Raw genomic sequence first — 21136 nt, 5'->3', positions numbered from 1 at the left:
GTCATAACAGTGGCAGAGATAAGAGGGTTCTTTGTACCATTCTGGCAACTTTTATAGGTAAGTCTGAAATGATTTCAAAACAGAAAGTTACAAAAATACACCAGACCTGGAGCAGTTGAACTTACCAGACCAGAGGGGGACATGGGTCACTCTGCCCTGGCAGGGTCGTTTGGGGGCAATTACATGGAGTCACAAAAGAAAAAGGGGGAACATGCACTGGAACTTTGCGCTCACCTGTGCCTCTCTCACCTCCTCCTTCAAGGATTCAGACTCCAACAGCTCCGTGTCATACGCTTCCCCACTGCCCTTAAGTGGACTGAACACATGACAACTACACGACACCTTCCTCTATTGCTCTAACTGAAAAAACGGGAAAATATCCTGTCAGGCTTCGAAAGGCTCATGGCAGTAAAAGACCAACACTTTAGAAAAGGTACTATAATAGTTTTAAGCAAATAAAGACACTAAATATTTAAAGTGCTAAAAATCCATTATAAAGCAACCATTATAAAGCAAGGTGGGGATGCACGCCACTCACCAAGAAGGAACTCCCCCCATGGAGACAGCAAGTGACATGAATGCATGACTTTCCACTATGGCCTCCCATTTCCTCCCCAGATTTCTATCCCCGGTATTCAACAACAGACCAACCAGTGACACTGCAGACTATGAATTATTTTTAACCAACAATAGTAAGACAGGTTGTCGGTAGTTTTGGGGGTCACTGTGTCACAATTTAGAGTCTGGTGTTCTGAATGGGCAATTAATAAAATCTGGAGAATGTATTTGCCTCCATTAGAGAAAAATCAGGTTATAAGCTAGAGTCTGCCCTTCCACCTCTCCCAACATCCCCAGCCTACTAGGAAAGCTAGAGTCCCTGAAATTATTAGTGACTGCATTTTCCCATTGGCTCATTATTTTTAAAGAGATGCAAAATAAGGTTTATATAACCAGAAAATAGTGTGATACTGCAATGAAATTAACTTACGTTTATTTTACCAGAAGCAGTGAGAACAAAGAGGTCGCATCTCATTTGAATAAATTAGATACGGTCATCACAAATATCCTCTTAAACATTACATTGAAGTAACACTGGGAGAAGACTAGGGGAAGAAGGATGTAATCCACTAGATGCTGTTTTCTCACCTCCCATGGACAGACAAGGTAATGAAAATAATCCCATAGTATGTGTCCCATTTGCATGTGACTAGAACCATCCACCTCCATGGCCTATGCTTTGCACCAACCACCATGCCACACTTGGCCCATGTCTTAATGCTGATCACACAGGCCACCAAGAAGGTGCATCAACCAGGTCCATCTGGACAGGCCCAAGGGGAAACCTTATAAAGTCACTGATACCTCATGTAAGTTTAAAGAGAAACATACACAATATCCTCACAAGACATCTAGCTCTGTGGCCGAGGCCCTGGTCTAATCCCTGAGAATGGAGCTATGTGGGCTCATGTTGGCATCCAGAGTTTCCGGGCTCTGAAGGCATGAGGGTCCACAGCTTCCTCTTTCTTGGGCAGCCCCATCCAGTTCTGGGCTAAGGACATCTATAAACACCTTCAAGATGGAGAAAGAGGCAGGCTCAGCATGCCTGTCAGTTTGCTGCTTAGGCTCACCCTGAGAGGCCACTCTGCCATCTTTTCCTGCTGAATGATGGACATGCCCCCCAGCCTCCCACCCCAGCATGAAGTCATCACGAATGCACTGGGGTCTTGCTTCCGACCAGTCTCTCCTGGTCCACTAAGACGGTCAAGTCCAGTCACACACAGGAACACTGAAATCTCTTCAGGGAAACCAAGGGAAAGGAGCTGAGGGTGGAGGGAGAGTAACTGTGGTGGCAAATTATGAAACAGTCAACTTTGCAAAAACAATTACCATTTCAGAGCCAGGCTGAGAAGGGATTTATACACCAGGAATGTCAGAGGTAGGATGTTAGATATTCTTGCCAGCTCAAGATGGCCACATGAGAAATTCCTAAACCTATTCATAGATGTTACAGTTCTCGTTTAATAACAGAATCACACTATAGCATATTTCCCATCAAATATACATGCATGCACATGTGTGCATACACACATGTGCGCGCACACACACACACATCCCCCATAGGAAGGTCTGAAGAGGATCCAATGTGAATTTTCAGAACATCCCTGGCTCCCTCACAGAGACCCTATACTAAAGGAATAAATGAAAGACCCTCTGCCAATGGGAAGATGTCTCCATGTGTTTCTAAAAAAAAGCCGAGAGGCATCGTATGGACAGTAAAACAAAAAGACTAAAGGCAATTAGCAGGTCTCATTCATTAACAGCGACAGCTAGCTAAAAGACAGACTAATGTTTAAAGCAGGACACTGCTGAGTGGAATAAGTCAATCGGAGAAGGACAAACATTATATGGTCTCATTCATTTGGGGAATATAAATAATAGTGAAAGGGAATAGAGAGGAAGGGAGAAGAAATGGGTAGGAAATATCAGAAAGGAAGACAGAACATGGAAGACTCCTAACTCTGGGAAATGAACTAGGGGTGGTGGAAGGGGAGGTGGGTGGGGGGTGGGGGTGACTGGGTGGCAGGCACTGAGGGGGGCACTTGACGGGATGAGCACTGGGTGTTATTCTCTATGTTGGCAAATTGAACACCAATAAAAAAATAAATTTATTATTAAAAAAAATAAAGCAGGACACTAATACTGGGGTATTCTAAGCATGACTTCTCCTTCCAGAAAAAAAAAAAAGTGAAAAAAAATCTTAAAGAGATGCTTATATGAAGCTGTTAACATTCAGAAAAAAAAGGAGCCAGCAGACCAGTGACACAGTAAGAAAGAATGATAGTTACAATTATAGCTTTTTCTACAAAAGAAGATGTGTCTTCTTTTTGGATGAGTCAATAGAAAGATCCTCATACTTGATTGTTTGAAAAAGTGTAAAACAAGCCAAAATTACGTTCTATCACACATCTGCTGGTGCATCCTTTACAAGAAATACTCACATACGCTCGTAACAGCCCTGACTTCCAGAGTTCAACCCTATATATTTTGAGATGTTTTCCATGGGCAAAAGGTGTCCAAACGGTAATGTCTACTGCCCCAACAGGCAAAACCAACAAAATATACTGTGTCTACAGAAGACAAAGGGCAGTTTTTTCTTTTTAACCAATAGCACACCTCAAAATTTAAGTGGCAGTCAATTTGGCATATACAATTTTTATACCCCGGATCCCAGACTACCGGTTAATGGCCTCCTGAGAGAACTCAAGGACAGAGCATGGACTAATGGGCAATGGCTCTCCTGCTCTGACTCATCACCTGCCAAGCTCCAGGCTCACCATTACAGGACTATGCGGGCGTTGCCCCCTCTGGCTGAGCGAAAATGGAAGTTTTAATAGGTTTTTAACTTTGACCCCAACTGCCCAACAGGAACGCAGAAACCCTCTATACAGATTGAAAACTATGCTACTATTTATGTGGGAATATGTCAAGGCATGTCATTAACCCCTTTCTTAGCATGAATGCTTTACGGTCTTTGCTCACTGAAATCCCTCTGCAACCTTGTACTATATTCTACTTAATTACCATCATGTAAATTCATCCATAAAACGTTTTCAAATGGAAAATGGACAAGGAGAAACACTGGTAGGTCACATATAGGTAATACCTTGCATTTCCAGAATAAGTATGGAATTTTTACTAGTAACCTTAAAGAAAAAAAATTGTGGGGAGGGGGAGGGTGTGAGGAGAAGTAGTAAATAAAACATCATTACCCTCCTTGGGTAATATGCATTAAATTCGTCTCCAATACGCCGCAACTCTTGTGCAATCCATATCTCCGGGCGCATATCTGCAGGTACAGCCTGAGACTGCCTCATGGAAGCTGCAGCAGAACAAACAGAACAAAAATCATGTTGTTTTTCATAGATCATTTAGCATGTTCAAAAGTAAGTTTCTAGAAGCAAGCTCTTCTCACACATTCTTGTTCTGTTTTTGGAATCTCCCTAACTTCCAGGACTGTGCACTATATTATGGTGGCAGGGTCTGCTACCCCAATTTGCTTAGAAAGTAACAGATAAGAACAACTTACTTTTTCAAAACTGGAGACTCAGAATTGCAAAACTTAAAAATGTCCCAGCCGCTTAATTACATGCTTCCATTTCAAGAAGATAAATCAACACCAAAATGGTACAATAAAAATCACCAAAAAAAAAAAAAAAAAAATTAAATAAATAAATAAATAAAAATTCATACTTGAAACACACAGGAGAATATAAAAATTTAGGTTGTCAGTAAAATAACTGCTGATTTTAATACAAGGTAGAATTCCTAGGGAAATTTCAAACATCATATAGAAATAGGAGATGAGGTGGTTGTCCTATTTAAAGCTATAAAATGGGGACATCTGGGTGGCTCAGCAGTTGAGCATCTGCCTTCAGCTCAGGGTGTGATCCAGGGTCCTGGGATCGAGTCTCACATTGGGCTCCCTGCCGGGAAGCCTGCTTCTCTCTCTGCCTATGTCTCTGCCTCTCTCTCTGTGTCTCTCATGAATAAATACAAATCTTGAAAAAAAATAAAGCTGTAAAATGAGGGAAAATCTGAGAAACAGCATGCTACCTGAAAGATCGTTTCTTTCTTTCTTTTTTTTTTTTTTAAAGATTTTATTTATTTATCTCGGAACTCCAGGATCATGCCCTGAGCCAAAGGCAGATGCTCAATGGCTGAGCCACACAGGTGTCCCTGAAAGCTTGTTTCTATGGGGATAGGTACAGTGACAGTCTTCAGAAGTGCTACCACGTAGCCAAACGAAGGCATACTTTGTACGATTCATCTCAGTTATTCACGCAGCCAATAAGGGTGGATTCAAGTCTGCAAACCTCACATGGAAAGAAGAAATGCTTTGGGTGAAGGAGTAAAGGCATTTTTGAAAATAGAAAAAAGAGGGATGTTTGGTTTTTCATTGTCACTAGCATTCACGTCCAGTCCACTCATCCGTTTGTTGATGAAACCATTTAAAAGCCATGTGAATGGCCAAAAATGAAGCAAAAAAATGGGAGCTGTCAGAAGATCTCACTAGAGCCAGGAAGACAGCATCCTCCCCATTCAGGACAGAACGGTTCAGCATTGTGGGCTCATGAAAAGAAATGAGGTTCCTGGGCTTGTGATGTGTTAACTTTACTGTTCGAGTGGGCCACACTGCCCAATTAAACACACGTGTTATGTTCTGACCACGGCAAAATGTTTAAAAACCTACAATGATCAGATTTCACAATACCATACATATGGCTGTTTTGTATTTTTGTAGAAATACTTTGTAGGTGGGGTTTCTAAATTTTTATCATTATATGTAAAACTGATGTTGATTCATAGCTCTATGAAAGCACTTAAAAGTGCACTCTAAAAAAAGCCTAATAAACTGAGTTTTTACCAAGTCTTCTCAAAACTCTTTACTCCATCTTCTTTGCCCAACCCCCACCCAAATGAATCCAACAATAATCCCCCCCACAAAGAGTGAGTGCCCGAGAGAGGGTGGGCACTGAGAGTGTGGGTGTACGTGGATGCATGTATGTGTGTGTGCGCAAAGAACGCACATGGATCCTCTTCAGAATTATCTGTGCTCGGTGAGTAAGCCAAGAGAAGATTCCTAAAGGAAGACCTGAGGGGATAACATGAAGGCTGACCACAGAGAAACTTCTAGGATAAGCCAGGTATGTACCCTGAATATACCCATCAAATAAAAAAATTACTTTGGCTGTATCTTTGCCACACAAATATTTTTATCATTACTCTATAAAAGCCTATAAAAATTAAGTTTTAAATGGCTAAAACTGGCAGAACACAAATTTTCAGGGTAGATGTGATGCCAGGTGATGATGTAATAGTTCATTTCCTTCTCAGGAGTTTATAGCACTTTCAAGATTTAGTCTGTCAATACCAGCAATCATTACTATTCTTTTTATACTATCAGCAATCAGGTGGGTTTTTTCCCCCAACTTCAGAAGCATTAAAAAAGTCAACTCACCCTGAGAGAAAAGAAAGCTCTTTTCTTAGAATGCCTACTACACATCAGAGCCTGCAAGGTTTCGTGAGTTATTTCATGCCATCCTCCTAACTTGCCCTGCAGGGAGATGCCAGGTGACCAGCAGGACACCGTGTGGCCACTTCAGAGCTACCACCACATACCTCTTCTGGGCTTCAGAGCTCTACCTGTTTCTCATTATACAAGGCTCTCTTGAGAGTAAACTGCTTTCAGGGAAAGCCTCATTGGCTCAGTCGGTGGAGCATGTAACTTGATCTCGGGAATTGTGAGTTCACACCCCATGCTGTGTGTGTAGAATTTACTTAAAAAATAAAATAAATTAAAAAAAATGCATAATCTATTGGCTTTCAATTCTAGAGTCAGAAATGAAAATCATACCAATTGTCCAAAAAATGTGTGAAATACAGATTATGTGTCTTATAAAAATGGTAGACAAGTTAAAAACTGCAGGCAAGGTATCCAGTATTTAATCAATCAACATATTCACTAATATACCCAATGAATTTGAATGTCCATATGCTAGACACTCTTCTAGGAGATGATCTGGATATGGCAACCAAATAGGCCAAGCCTTGCTCCCGTGGAGTTTACATTCTTGTGGATTAAATTTCAACATTTAAATGGTAAATTTTTCTGGACATGACACTTTGATTTTATTTATTTATTCATGAGAGACACACAGAGAGAGGCAGAGACATAGGCAGAGGGAGAAGCAGGCTCCTGCAGGGAGCCCGATGTGGGACTCGATCCTGGGACTCCGGATCACGACCTGAGTGGAAGGCAGACGCTCAACCCCTGAGCCACCCAGGTGTCCCTGGACACGACATTTCTAAGTGAACTTTATACCTGTTGTAACATGAAACAAGAATAACTCCCCCAGTTAATTTCCCCCAAACCATAGATGAGGTCTACTGCATTCTATTTAACACCCTCACTTTACTTACTGTGTGTGTGGTTTAGAAGGTTCTTCCTGGCTTATGCTTGGGCTGGCAACCATCAAAGGAGCCAGTCTGTGTCAGAAGTCGGCTGATCATCAAACTAGCACCTAGTGAACATGTCAGCCTAGCCAGCAGCTAAGAAGAAAATATGGACTCTTGGTGGCCAAATCCAACTTGTTCATCTTAGAGATAAAGGCTCTGCTATATTTTGGAAAAGGAGGCAAAGGAAGTAAGTAGATGTTTCTTCTCTGGGAAAGAACAGTTCAGTCGCTTAAACAAACATATAGATCCAAATATATCCAAAAGGTGTGTGTGGCAGTGAGACAAAAAGGGTGGGAGAGCCTGTGGGAGGCCCAGGAGGCCGCCCACTCACAGGTTCCCTAGGCAACTCTGGAGATGCTGCACAGACCAGACCCCGAGAACACTGAGCAACAGGCAAGAAAGAGACCTTGGGGACGTCCTGGAATTTTAAGTAACCAAAGATAACAGATTAGACCAGGCTAAGCATACACAAACTGATGAGAACAACAGATTAGAGATATCTAACTGTACGTAGGTATATATTTTTGTTTGCTGACTTAGAAAAATAACAATACAATATAACCAATAATAAAAATATAAATTAACTTTTGCCTAGGAGATGGATCTGCCTGGACTACTCTAACATAGCATATGTCACCATTTGGCTTTTGAAAAACTGGGGTTTTTTTTTGTTCTTGTTCCTTTAATCTATAAAGCTACAATACATGACCATCATTTATCCTGCAGTAAAACCTACCTAACATGTACACAAAATAGACAGTTATAAAGTAAGATCTAAAACAAAAATTCTATTTGGAATATTTTAAAAGATATCCTATTCCTATATTTTTAAACATATTTTTAATTTATTTATTAACAAGAGACACACAGAGAGAGGCAGAGACATAGGCAGAGGGAGAAGTAGGCTTCCCATGGGGAACCCGATGCAGGACTCAATTGCAGGACTCCAGGATTACAACCTGAGCCAAAGGCAGACAGACGCTCAACCACTGAGCCACTTGTGTACCCCCTATTCCTGTATTTTAAAAAGATAGTCTTAATCCCAGTCCACTGCATGTTTCAACATAAATTTCAAAGATGATTTCTGAAGTGATAAAAATATCTTCTTTTTTGGGGGTAGGAGACACTTTTCTTGACTTCACCACTAGTTTCATCTTAGTGACTCATATCTGGTCTCATGTCACAGGAGAAGCCACCAGAACAGAAAAATGGGTCTGGTTGACCCTAGAGAAACAGTCTGTCAGCCCCACGGTAGTGCTGGTCAAAGCTCAAATTAATTTGCTTAATTCTGTGCCACTGTCACCCAGAGAATGAACCACCAGAATGGTGAATCCACAGTATGGTCTTCCAAAGGTGTACCTGAAGCAGGTGGGGCTCAGAGTCAGGGAATATTCAACATACTGGTCTCCCCTTATCATTCTACCCAGATACTGATCCAACTACTCCCTTTATAACAATTTAGTCCACCTATCAAAAAGATAACTTACATTTACATTTATATTTCTGGCCTATCAATATCAAGCACACATATTTTACTTTCTAACCCATAATATATTCCACAACAATAAACATGGATATTGATCAATAAAATGTGCCTTTATTTGAAACAAAAACTCTTTATGTCTAGTCAGGAAGATAAAGATTTTAACTTATAAGGCAATGAACTTAAAGAATTCTTCAGAGGGAAAATGTTGGTGAGGCATTATTTTTTGTCCACAGAAAATGTAGTTTCTCCATTTAAGAATTCATTTCTCACTCGATAAGCTTGACACTAAGACTCTGGGGTGGGGTGGGGGGAGAATAAAACAGACAGTGATCTAAATGTAAAACCACTCCACGGCAGCAACCTAAAGCCCACGGAAGGCCAGCTCCAGTTCTGCAAGCACCAGACTCAGCTGGGGGAATCTGCTAGGTCCAGATTTTCTAACCAAAGCCATCAATTCTGTCAAAACTGTGAGATGATAAATGAAGTTTCATCGGAACTCTCAGAAACAATGTTTTTGAGATTCAGAATTTACTGATAACAGTATTTCCTATAGAAAAAAAAATACTGAGCTCTAATTAATTCACGTTTCCATACCACTGTGGGGGGAGGGGGGAACGGATGGAAAGGAGGACAATTTTAATGTCAAAGAACTTTGAGTTGTGAAAAGACCGTTCTGGTTCAGCTACAGAACATTTTCCAACCCATATGGTAATTTCAAATCTTAAGCTCAGCAATTGAAAAAATTAATGTCGTGGTTAAGTGGCTGATAGTGAAATCAGGCTGGGGCTTTCAGAAAGGGCTTTCTGTAGCACTGCCAACTAGGGTGGGAAAATGAAAAAAAAAAAAAAAGAGAGAGAGAGAGAAAGGTCGTCAATTCATAATGAACTCAATGTCAGCCAAACCAAACCTCATTTTTCTTGAACACCCAACTGCTTCCACCTCACTGTCACCAACAGCAGGTGTCAAAGAAACAGAGGTTCCATTACAATGCCACTGCCATTGTCTTTACACCCAGCTGTCCTGCTCTGTGAGGGTGCTGAGAAACACCACTGGGTGGGGCATGCATGTGTGCTGGGGGTACCATGTCCTACACATGAGCTCATGTGACTGTGCTCATTCTGAGCGACAGGATTGGTGCAGCTCTCACTTCCGAGGGGCGGCCACTGTTTTCGTTCCCTTGAATGTCCCTAGTGGAGTTTCAAGTGCAGAACCAGAAACCAAATTAAAATTCATGGAAATACGTCATACACTTCTGTTTTCAGATGTGCAGTAATCCACAAATACTTAGGCAGAATGAAGATTAGATTTTAAAACAGTCAGCATGAATTAAGCTTTGAATATGTATGCAACTCAGAGCTGAGAAAGGATTTCTCAGTCCTTGAACAGATATGGAATGTATGACTTTGAAGACACAATCATAATCATTTTTATTTTAAACACACAACAGAGAAAAAAAAACCACAACAGATCTTACTTGGACAAGTGTGCATTTTGCCCAGCACTTATCAGGAACTGTGGGGTCCCTTCCTCTCAACATCTTAGGGTCATCCATGTCTATTCCCCAAGGAGTCTAATTTAGCCAAAAACCATAAGGACCCTCTAAAAGACCATTTCTCTTCAGCTCTGAAACTAGTGCCAAATCAAAAAGAGATATTTCAGAAATGTTCAGAGGAAGCACTGCCTCTGCAGGTGGCCACTCATGAGCTCAATATTCATTTGGGGAAATAAAAATTCTAGGATGTCAATTCAAGCCAATAGTCTCCTTATTTAAGTGAGTATCTTCAGAAATATCTTCGAGTCAGTTATCCACAAGCTAACAAGAGGACAAAGGACATAGCCAGCTGGCCTGCTAAAGGTTCCTTAGGAAACCCACCTGAGTGATCAGGCTCCAGGGTTTCCAGAGCATCTGCTGCTCTCCTAAGTTCTACTGCAGAAAATGCTATCAGAATCACCTTCAGCAACTCCAGCGGTTCTTCGGAAATGAAGTAAGCCAGAACTCAATTTCACTGCTAGCACACACTCCCCCCTCCCCCAACCCCGGGTCTGTTTCTCCTATGCATTGTTTTATTTGTTGATAAATCTTTTATCAATTCCACTGAGCCCCTGGAGGATCATGAGAGTAATTAGAAATAAAACACAAGTGACCGTAGTATCGGTGCTCAGAAAGTTCCTCCATCTGTTTTCCCCTCATACTTGTCGGTGTTGAGCCTGGGCAGTCGCATGAATTCAAGACAGCACTTTACGCACAGCTGCTAGGAGACAGCACTACAAATAATAAAGTTCAGGAGAGGAAGCCACGGTTTTATACTTACTCCTTTTCAGTTGCGTGTTGCCTGTGCTTTTATGTGGCCTTGAGCAAGAAAGTCAAAACAAGCTGCTTTGATCCATTTCCAGGCTGACCATTTGGAAACTGCCAGTAAACCAAGGCTGTGAAGTTGGGTCGGAAGTCTGGAAAGCAGCGTGCATAATCTATGCCCTTCCACCATCATTCTTCCCACAATGAAATTCCAATCTAAGGCGTTAAGTCCAATGTGCTAAATACCTAATTCACCCATTTACGATTCAAGGTCAGAAGACCTGCTTACCCATTTCACCGGAGCCATCTCCCCCGCCCCACCCACCGATTTACATCTTTATGAGAAGCCAGTGACGTGCCCAGCACACCCACACCTGTGGTTAGGTTTCTGTCCAAGGGCATACTTGCTGGCTCTTAGCCATAGCAGGAAGTCCAGTATCATAGGCAGGTGGGAGACCCGGTACAGGGGCCATCTGAAATATGATGCTGGGTCTCCTGGCCTGTGGGCCCACTGCCTGGCATGGGTGGCATGCTGTTTTCCTAAAGCAGAGCAGTCCTCACCGAAGGGCATTAGAGGCTGCAAAGTTCTTTTTCATAGGGAACTGAAATGTCCCCCTGCCAACCCCCAACTCAATCTTGCTTCCATTCCCTGGGCCTATAAAGACAATCTATAATCCCTCTCGGTCATTACCCTTCTTATTTATTTTTTTCTTTTTCTCTTTTAAGTAGGCTCCATGCCTAGTGTGGAGCCCAACTCAGGCCCAAATTCATGATCCTGAGATCAAGATTTGAGCTGAAATCAAGAACTACATGCTTAACTGACTGAGCCACCCACGCACCCCTCACTTCTTTTTCATTAAGTAAGCTGCCACCACATGCTCCAAACCTGGTCCTGAACCAGTTCCTTCCATGTGCCCTTTACGATGAACAGTGGGAAGACCCACCATCACCATCCTAGTCCCCCACCCAGTGTGCTCCTGAAATGTGCTGCCCTGAATAGTGCTTGGCAGGGGTCTTTATTAGGTCTGACAGGATAGGATGCAGGACACAGGATACTACTTCTGCTTTTTGCTTTCCCTACACTGACCCTAGCTGCACCAAGACTCTGAGACAGCTGCAGCTCTATTTCTATAGTAAATTCCTTTTAGAGGATTAGAGGATTTGACTGGCAATCTTATTTTGAAAAACAATTAAAAATAACCCCAAAACTCTATGTATAGTCAAATGAAGAGCAACTCTGAGCTTGCTTTAAGACACAAACATAGACCCTAGGTACCTTCTACTGACAACACAGGAATTTCCTATCTAGACAGTTTATTTCACAATTTACTTCATCACAACTATAAAGAAAAAAGTGCTTTTTAGGGATTTTTAAAAAGTAAATACATAATTCTGTACATTAATTCACTTAAAACCATTCCTTAGGAATAAAGTGTTAAAAATTTTGAAGTTACTACCTTTCAGTAACTTGTATGCTATACCCAACCAAAAATCTGATCTTGGGGAAGAAATGAAAATTTAAACCACAAAAGTAAAAATTCCTGACTACAGAGTAAGCATGGCTTCTATGAAATTTAACACTGCCAGCAGGAAACAGGTGACAAAAATCTCTTCTAATTCACATCAGGGCTTTAGAATTATTGTATTTTATCTCAGTGATAGTGAAGACCAAGACCTGGAGCAAAAACAGAGTCCCAAGAAGCTACACCTTAAAATAGTTTTAATTTTACTTTTATTTTTATGAAGATTTGTATTTATTTGACACAGAGAAAGAAAGCGAGCATGAGGGGAGGAGGGGGCAGAGGCAGGGGGAGAAGCCGACTTCTTGCTGAGCAGGGAGCAAGACTTAGGACTTGATCCCAGGACACTGAGATCAGGACCTGAGCCAAAGACAGATGCTTAACTGAGTCACCCAGGCACCCTTTAAGCAGTATTTATTTATTTAATTTATTTATTCATGAGAGAGAGAGAGGGGCAGAGACACAAGCAGAGGGAGAAGCAGGCTCCATGCAGGGAGCTCGACATGGGACTCGATCCCAGGTCTCCAGGATCAGGCCCTGGGCTGAAGGCGGCGCTAAACCGCTGAGCCACCTGGGCTGCCCCTCTTAAGCAGTTTTTAAATCAAAACATGCAAAAGTCTATCAATTTTATTTCCACAGCTGGAATTTATAATGGCCATACACAAAGTGAGGCACTAACCTGTTAACATAGACATAGATGTAACATAGACAGTGGGGTAACACACCAGAAGTCTGGCACACATTGAAAGCTTCTCACTTAAAACAAATTCAGGAAAGGTAGCTTCCTCTTTTTACTGCACATCGTATGAAGAGAGAGACAAACTTGACACCTCAATTCCAGACACTCTTTTGTGTAATCACAAAGATGTAATCGCTGTGCTTAGACACTTAATGGTTTATCAATCTGTTCTTAAAACCTAAGTCTGTCACACTCTGAGTGCTGTGTGACTCCTCCCTAGAAAACTCACAAAGCTTGTGCATCCTGATTGAGCACAAGCCCATTTATGCTCAAAGTGTGTGTTCCACCTCTAAGGAACAGAGGTGAACACATGGCCCACAGCTTTTTGTAGGAAACACAATAATAAAAAGAAATGTTCTAAGAATTAAATGTTGCATATAAAATAAGGATACTGGAAGGCTCAAGCCAGTGGAAGACTGGAGTGGTATGGTGCATGGCCAATGAGAAACATGGGTCGAGCCTCAAGTTCCTTTATCCACTGACCAGCCTGTACTAATGTTCAAGATACTACATAACCTTTGCATAAGTCAGCAATAATAGAGGAGAATCCCAGGTCTTGCCTGTAGACTACACAAATGTTAGGTATGTAACCTAGGTGCCACACTCTTCCAGATGGAGGAAGCATGGAAACTAGGGTTACCACTGATGCAAATCCAAGTGTAAGTCGTATGAAATTCTGTGCCGAAAGACCATCAGGTCTGGTGGTTTTGAAGGTCTTTTATCTGTTTTGGTTCACACATTCTTCCTCCTCCACCCCAGTACTCATTACCCTCCAGGGTAGAATGGCTGCTCTGGCCCAACTCTGATGCCTATGTGTTCATAAACTGGGCAAAATGGTTTGGCTACCCCTGGACTTAGGAACTCTGTGCAATACAGATTCAACTGGGGTTGTTCTAATTTAGCACAAGCCCCACCCCTCCCCTCCAGCCCCACCCCTCCCGTCTTACCACTACTGAGTCTTACCATTACTGAATTGTTATCACACCTTTCTACATCAGGAAAGGACATTCGTGCTTAACCAGGTTGAGGTATGAGCCCAAAGAGCTATAATGGGTCAATGGAGGGATCAGGGCTGGACTGGGTCACCCTCCCTAACTCTCCACTCCCATCCTTCATGATATACTTCAGTAAAAAGGACTACCAAGAAAACAAAGCTGATGTATACAATCTGCCAGGCTTTCTTTACAGAGAAAACAGCTCTAAGCTTCAAATGAAGGGAAAATTCAAGTGAAAACAGAGGGATGAAGGAATACCTGGGTGGCTCAGTGACTGAGCCTGGGCCTTTGGCCCAGGGCATGATCCTGGTTTCCTGGGATTGAGTCCTACATCAGGTTCCCCATGGGGAGCCTGCTTTTCCCTCTACCTATCTCTCTGTCTCATGAATAAATTTAAAAAATCTTAAAAAAAAAAAAAAAAGGGAGCTGGATATTCATAAGTTACAATAAATACTGCTTGAGTTGTCATTAAATCTACAAATATTTGGGCTCCTGCCATTACGTACCAAACTATTTTCTTAAGTTGGTATGTGTTTTTGACCAGTTTGGTAGAAGTTATGCCCAGGTGTAAATAAGATTGAGGTCTAAATGCAAATATATGTTAAGTAGCATATATCCAGAATCCTTTCTAGACTACTTTGTGTTAAGAAATTCCTCAGGAGGAGCACATGGGTCTGGGTGGCTCAGTCAGTTGAGTGTCTGACTCTTGGTTTCTGCTAAGGTCATGATTTCAGGGTCATGAGATCAAGGGGCATATAGGGTCCCCACTCATTGGGAGTCTGCTTCAGGTTCTCTCTCTCCCCACGCTCTCTCAAATAAACAAGTCTTTTTCTTTTTTTTTTTAAAAGAATTTTATTTATTTATTCATGAGAGATACAGAGAAAGAGAGAGAGAAGCAGAGACACAGGCAGAGGCAGAAGCAGGCTCCATGAAGGGAGCCCGATGTGGGACTCGATCCCAGGACTCCAGGATCATGCCCTGGGCCAAAGGCAGGCACCAAACCGCTGAGCCACCCAGGGATCCCTAAACAAGTCTTTAAAAAAGAGAAATTCCTCAAGAGATGAAAAAACAAACAGAAAACCCCACAAGAAATCTATTAGTCTGTCTGCTAACACACTTATTTCATAGAAAAGTAACCCCCAATAAACTAAGGTTGACGAGCTCAACTCACCTAATATACTGTTCACAGACACACATTTGAAAGAAAAAAAGTAGGTCCTTTCTGCTGAAGGCAGCTTCTTTTACAAAGTCTCAAATTACTCATTAAATCTATTACTTGGTTATATCAAAATATTTCAGTAAATGGATTAGGAAAAATGCTCTGGTCCAGGAATGTGACATATCTGGGAAGGGGGAAGTGCCCAGAGCAACTCATATAGTAGAGAATCATCATGTTGAACCTGTTTCAATTTGAACACATATCCTTTGCAGACTGAAGTGATTGATTCTATGTTTTTAAAAAATTTTACTTTTTTTAAAAGATTTTATATATTTATTTTAGAGAGAGAGAGAGAGAACATGAGCAGAGGAAGAGGGAGAAGCAGATCCTCACTGAGCAGGGAGCCTGCTTCTCCTTCTGCCTGTATCTCGGTTTCTCTCTCTCTGTCTTTCATGAATAAATATATAAAATCTTAAAAACAAACATTTTCATTCCTAAAGAAGGTCAGCAAAGCCCAAATTAAAGCAACTCATCAGTACCAAAGGCCTGTGTTCGCACCTCCAACACCCCAGAGTTCTACTTCTGAAGAGGACATAAGGTCTCAGCTCTCAGGGCTGCAGACTCAATCTATGCAGTCAACTGGCCTGTGTCCTCTTCGAGTGTAGATGCTGGAGAGAAGGAGAGACACGCTCAGGCTGTAACTGGAGCACAGCTCCCAGCCTCACTCAGGCCTGTGGGCTGCAGAAGACCAGATTCAGGGACTGCTTCTCTCCACCATTGTCTGGCTGAGTGATAACTCTACTCATAAACCCCAGGGATCTGCTCCAGGGCAGACAACAGAGGAAATACAAAGTTGAATTTGGGTTTCCCAGAGGACTCTGGGGATCCCCCCAACTAACATTCTAGTAGTATTCTAGTACTCTAGTAGTATTCTAGTATTCTAGACTAGAAGGGGATATACAGGACTCTGGGGATACCAACTAGTATTCTAGTAGTATTCTAATAAATACTCAAAACCATCAAAGCATGGGCTCATACGAACGGAGTTTACACTCATCCACCACCAGGAAAACGCTGTTCTAACTGTTGGCATTGGTCACCTCATAGCAATGTGAAGAAAAAGTTCCCAAGAAGCATTCATGATTCATTCATTCAGAAATAAAACTTGAAATTTAACAGATGGCTAAATAAGCATAAATTCCGTCAAAGGAAAAAGAAAAAAAACTGTTTTAAAAAAATTTTTCATTGTACTCAATGAATATTTCTAATGTTAAACCAAAAAAGCAAAATATCTCATTTCAAAAAAGGTTGCTTAACATCTGGCTGCAGGAAAAAGTAGTTTAGCCTGTGTCTTATGTCTCAAGACCATTCTTTCTCCAAATACATATATTAAACTATAGTCAAGTTTCTGCCAAGTGCAATGGGCCATCGCCCACAGGTGTCCCCAACACAGGCTCACCTTAGACACAGTATGGTTTCCAGATGTCTCTCTATGGTCCAAAGGTTTGCCAATGAAGCCAAGCTTCTTTTCAGGGTGATGTGTGGGGTCATAGGCAGGTTAGGGGTGATTCAGACTTTCCCTCCCCATCCCCAGCAGGCCAGTTTCTAGAAAAAGATCTTTTTTGCTGGTTTGTTCTGGGACCTGGGAGACTTAGAATTATAGTGGCATTTCCAAATTAATTTACTTCCCTGTGAGTTTCCTATATTCCTGAAACAGCTTCTTTCCAGAGAAAGTAGGAGAACCTTCATTACTGTCACACTTCTGGACATGTCATGGCTACAACAGGGTATGGAGGAAGAAGAAAAATTTATAAATTAGCGATGGGGTTCCCATCAGATGCTTTCTATTGGTTTATGTGGAAGCTCCCACAACCCTCTAAGGTAAGCACTTTGGTCTTCATTTGATGGATGAGAAAACAAACTAAAATTAACAGGTCTGCCCAGGTCACTCAGTGGGTCTGAGGGAGCTGGCATTCCACTTAGATCCTGCCCCAGACCTATGCCCAGCCCTGCAGGACACACAGCAGCAGCAGTCCGCCAATGCCAAAACAACCTGTTAACCTCACTGGACAAAGATGTTTCACAAATCACTCACTCTGTTAAATAAAAAGCGAACCCCAGGTTTTTATTAAGGGGCTAATGTCCATCTACAAATACTTCTGGTGACGGGCCATGAGCTTGGCTTTCCAGATTTTTACTTACCAATGCCACAGGGCATGACACTTACTACTGAATCACACAAATAAGATGTACATGTCACAGTGACAAGCTCCTGGGCATGCCAAAAATATGAAGATTCAAATTAAAAGAAAAACTGACATGTGTTATATACTATATTTATTCTCTTATAAATGCTAGTGATGATTTTGGAAACGCAAAAAGGCACACAAATAAGACCACTTGAAACTTGAAAACAAAAATACTTGCTTTTAATGTTTTGAGCTATTTTCCATTTACACTTACAAACTTCTTGGATACCCATGTTTTTGCCTCCCATTAACTCATATGCTGAACCTAACCCCCAGTGTGATGGTATTAGGAGATGGGACCTTTAGGAGGTGGTCAGATCACCAGCATGGAGCCCTCATGAATGCAATCAGTGCCTTTGTAAGAGGTTTCTATCACGTGAGGATACAAGAGGGCCTTCCCCAGAACTGGGATATGCTTAGCATCCTAATCTCAGACTTCCAGCTTCCAGAAGTATGAGATGAAGGTTTCTTGGTTAAGCCACCCAATCTGTGGTATGTTTGCTATCTCAGCAAAAACAGACTTAGACATAGATGTCATCAATAATTTTGTAACCTTTTGTAACGGAACTTTACGCCAGCAGCATTTTCCATGCCATCATTTTTCTTAAAGTCATTAAGAAGACAGCACCACAGTCTGTCAAAAGGATGTGTAATAATTGAGATTTTCCCTGTACGGTTAGGACAGTCCATAATTTTTTTTGGCTGGGATAAATAATGCCTTGATCAACTGTCCGGTGCACATGTTTCTCCTAGCATTTCCAGCAGAATAAAGGAACGGCAGACAGTTCGTTGTGCCTCAGAGCAGGGTCTGAGGATGGGTGGGTGGCATGGTGCTTAGACCCAGAGCACAGCACAGGACCAAGCCCACAAGGTCTTACAGGACAGGCATTTGGTTTGTGTCAACAAGACCTCCACAGAGAAGGAAAGCCAACTTGGGTCACATGCCTCAGCACAGGTCCCAGCTGCAGACCAAGCAGAACCATCAGAGGACACTGACCAGATGAAAAAGAGGCTGAATGTTGTGTCACATAAGAAATATGCTGAGAGACTGAGGCTGCTCCCACAAAGGAGGAATGAAGACGAGTGAATTCTGGTGTGGGAGGTGGTGGTCCATGGGGAGCAACCCCCCAAACAGAGGCAGGGTGACCACAGACCAGGGGCATGAGGGCATCCGAGCACTGAGCAAATGCTCCAGTTCCCTGGTATAAAAGATCAGGAGGCAAGGTCTCAGACCACCTAGCATTCAGTTCTATGCACATCTTCAAATCTAAACCACAAATCAATGCATGATGGGATCTCTTTTTCTTTCTTAGTCCAATCATGTAGGACCACAGGGCTTACTTTCTCCAATAAGAAGTTCCCCTACAGCCCGTGGAATCTGACTGGAATCACCCCTATGGTTTCCAGGCAGGACATGTGAGCAAAGCAGGGTGGACATCCCACAGGCTCACCACCAGGGTCACATACAAGGCAGTTAGGACAAGAAACACTGCAATTATCACAGTAAAATTGTGAAAACAGTGGCTAAGAGTACTGCTAAATCTCTCCCCCAAAGTTAAAAGTCAATTATTATTCCAGAGTGTAAAATCAGAGAGTGAAAGAGGTGGTGGCTAAAATTCCAAGTAGTACTCTGCCATCAGAGCCAATCAACACTCATTATAAATATTTAGTTACAAGATACAGACTTCCAATCCCACCAAGGTGGGGTCAACCAAATCCCCCCAGGCCCCACCCTGTGTTACTAAAAATCCTAGAGAGAGCACAACAAACAAGATGCTGTTGAAAGGGGAAAGAAGAGGTGGGCTGTTTGGGGTCCCTTGGACTTGAGGAATGATGTGGCCGAGAGGTCCCTGGTTTCCTCATTACTTTCCATACATCCTGGGCAGGGTCCCACAGAATTCTCCAACGGTGGGTCTCCAACGTACGGAGAGAAAGAGCTCCCAGGAGAGCCTATTCTTCCCAGTAAAGCCGTGGGGAAAGGGTGGCCTCACAATGGAAAACCGTTTTGGCCGTACCTATTCTATAGACCCCAGCTATAGTTTCAGTATGGCCAGGCAAGGAGTTGATTTTCACCCATCCCCAGCTCGGGGGGCGGTTTCGGTGTTGTGGTTCTACCAGCAGGCTGTGTAACCAGGCTAAGGGAGAACAGATCTGCCAGTCTTTCTCCTTGGCAGACGCAGGCAGGGCCAATCCTGCTGCCCTGCCAGAACAGTGCTGGACAAATCACGTGGGGAGCTCTCTCTCATCTTCTGCCCAGGGGTAGCAGATGATGCAGACTCCCCTTCAAAGGTAGCTTTGGTGGGGCCCGGCAGCAAACTGACCCTCCAATCCCTAACAAGCAGCAGGGAGGTGGTACAAAGGGAGATTAGCTGCCACTCCCCCCCACCCCCCAAGCACCAACAAGAAGCTGGGCCTCCACCCCCACCGAGCATCAATGAGCAATGAGACAGAACAAGTCAGAGCAAGTCAGCACACCACTTCCCCCACCCCTGGTTGGGGGAAGGCCCAGTGAGGAGCTGAGCCTGTATTCCCACCTGGCAGCAACAAGACCGAACGAGGTGGTAGGAAACAGGGCTAGTGGCCCATAGGTTTTTTCCTATCTAGCTTCGGGTGCCTGTGGGACCCAGTGGGTCACCAAGCCCCCACTCCCACCTGGCATCAAGGATAATGCCTGGGAACAACCATCCAGTATCATGAGAGGAACAGGGTGGTGGGAGGCAGGGCTGGTAGTCTATCCCTCACCCTTAGTCCAGTGTAAACAAGAAGCCAAGAGGAGCTGAGCTTTAGCCTCCACCCTACAGAAGCAAGACTGTGAGTCAGCCCTCCACCACTTCCCCCTTCCAGGTGTCAGCAGGGGCTATGGGGGAACCAAGCATACATCCCCCAAGAGAATTCAACAAAGCCATGTAATTTGGTGCTGCATTTTTGCTGGAAAGTATTAGCAAGGCTGAGGAGGGATCTGAATTTCTACCTCACCTGGAAGAAGAAAGCAAAAATTTTAGAACAGAAAAATGCAACTAAACAAAGAGGGGAAAAGAACCTCACTGGCTGGACTCAGTAATAGATTGGGGATGACAGATGACAGAACCCATGCACATGATGTGAGATCCACAGAATTTATTCAGTTCAAGCAGACAATACAGAATGAAAACTAAACAGTCTCAAGGACCACAACGAAAAGACATTCTTGTCATCAGAGTCCCAAAAGAAAGGAAAAAATACTCAAAGACATAATGGCTGAAAACTTCCTGAATCTGGCACAAAACATAAAACCACAGATTTAAGAAGTGGAATGAATCTCAAGAAGGAGAAACCCAAAGAAATTCAAAACACATCATAATTACCCTTCTGGAAACTAAAAACCAAAGAAAAAACGTTGGAAGGCACCAGGCAGAAATAACACAATACTTACAGAAGAACAACAGTTGAAAGATAGACTTCTCATCTGAAACGGTGAAAGCCAGATGTCTTTTAAGTTCAGGAAAATACAAAACAAACAAGCAAACAAACAGCTAACCAGCTGTGAATTCTAGATCCACTGAAAATATCCTTTTGGAATTAAGGGAAAAAACAAAGATTCTCAAACACAGGAACCAAACCAAGGCTTGTTGCTAGCAGGCCTATCATTTAGAAATGACTGAAGGAAGTCTTCTGAACACAAAGGAAATAGTAACA

The 21136-nt window shown here is 42.6% G+C and overlaps 1 protein-coding gene across 8 annotated transcripts in view; it reads right to left on the bottom strand.

Annotated features, from left to right (window-relative positions):
• BCL2L11 (BCL2 like 11) overlaps window positions 1–21136 on the bottom strand; it is a 47578-nt gene that overhangs the window by 13216 nt on the left and 13226 nt on the right. For 4 of the 8 annotated variants that reach the window (XM_025453971.3, XM_025453969.3, XM_025453968.3 and 1 more), the window contains one exon: window positions 3771–3880. The exons of 1 other annotated variant lie outside the window; for it this stretch is intronic. In XM_025453971.3, coding sequence (XP_025309756.1) covers window positions 3771–3880 — 110 coding nt within the window. Of the gene's footprint in view, window positions 1–234; window positions 361–3770; window positions 3881–6981; window positions 7177–16671; window positions 16990–21136 lie in introns of those variants that run through there. 3 more of the 8 variants (XR_003139700.3, XR_007402947.1, XR_003139701.2) reach the window with 3 other exon arrangements.

This window comes from Canis lupus, chromosome 17, assembly GCF_003254725.2.
Source record: "Canis lupus dingo isolate Sandy chromosome 17, ASM325472v2, whole genome shotgun sequence".
NCBI classification, from domain to species: Eukaryota; Metazoa; Chordata; class Mammalia; order Carnivora; family Canidae; genus Canis; species Canis lupus.
Note: the sequence above shows the minus strand (reverse complement) of the source record. Positions and strands in the feature narration are given on the sequence as shown.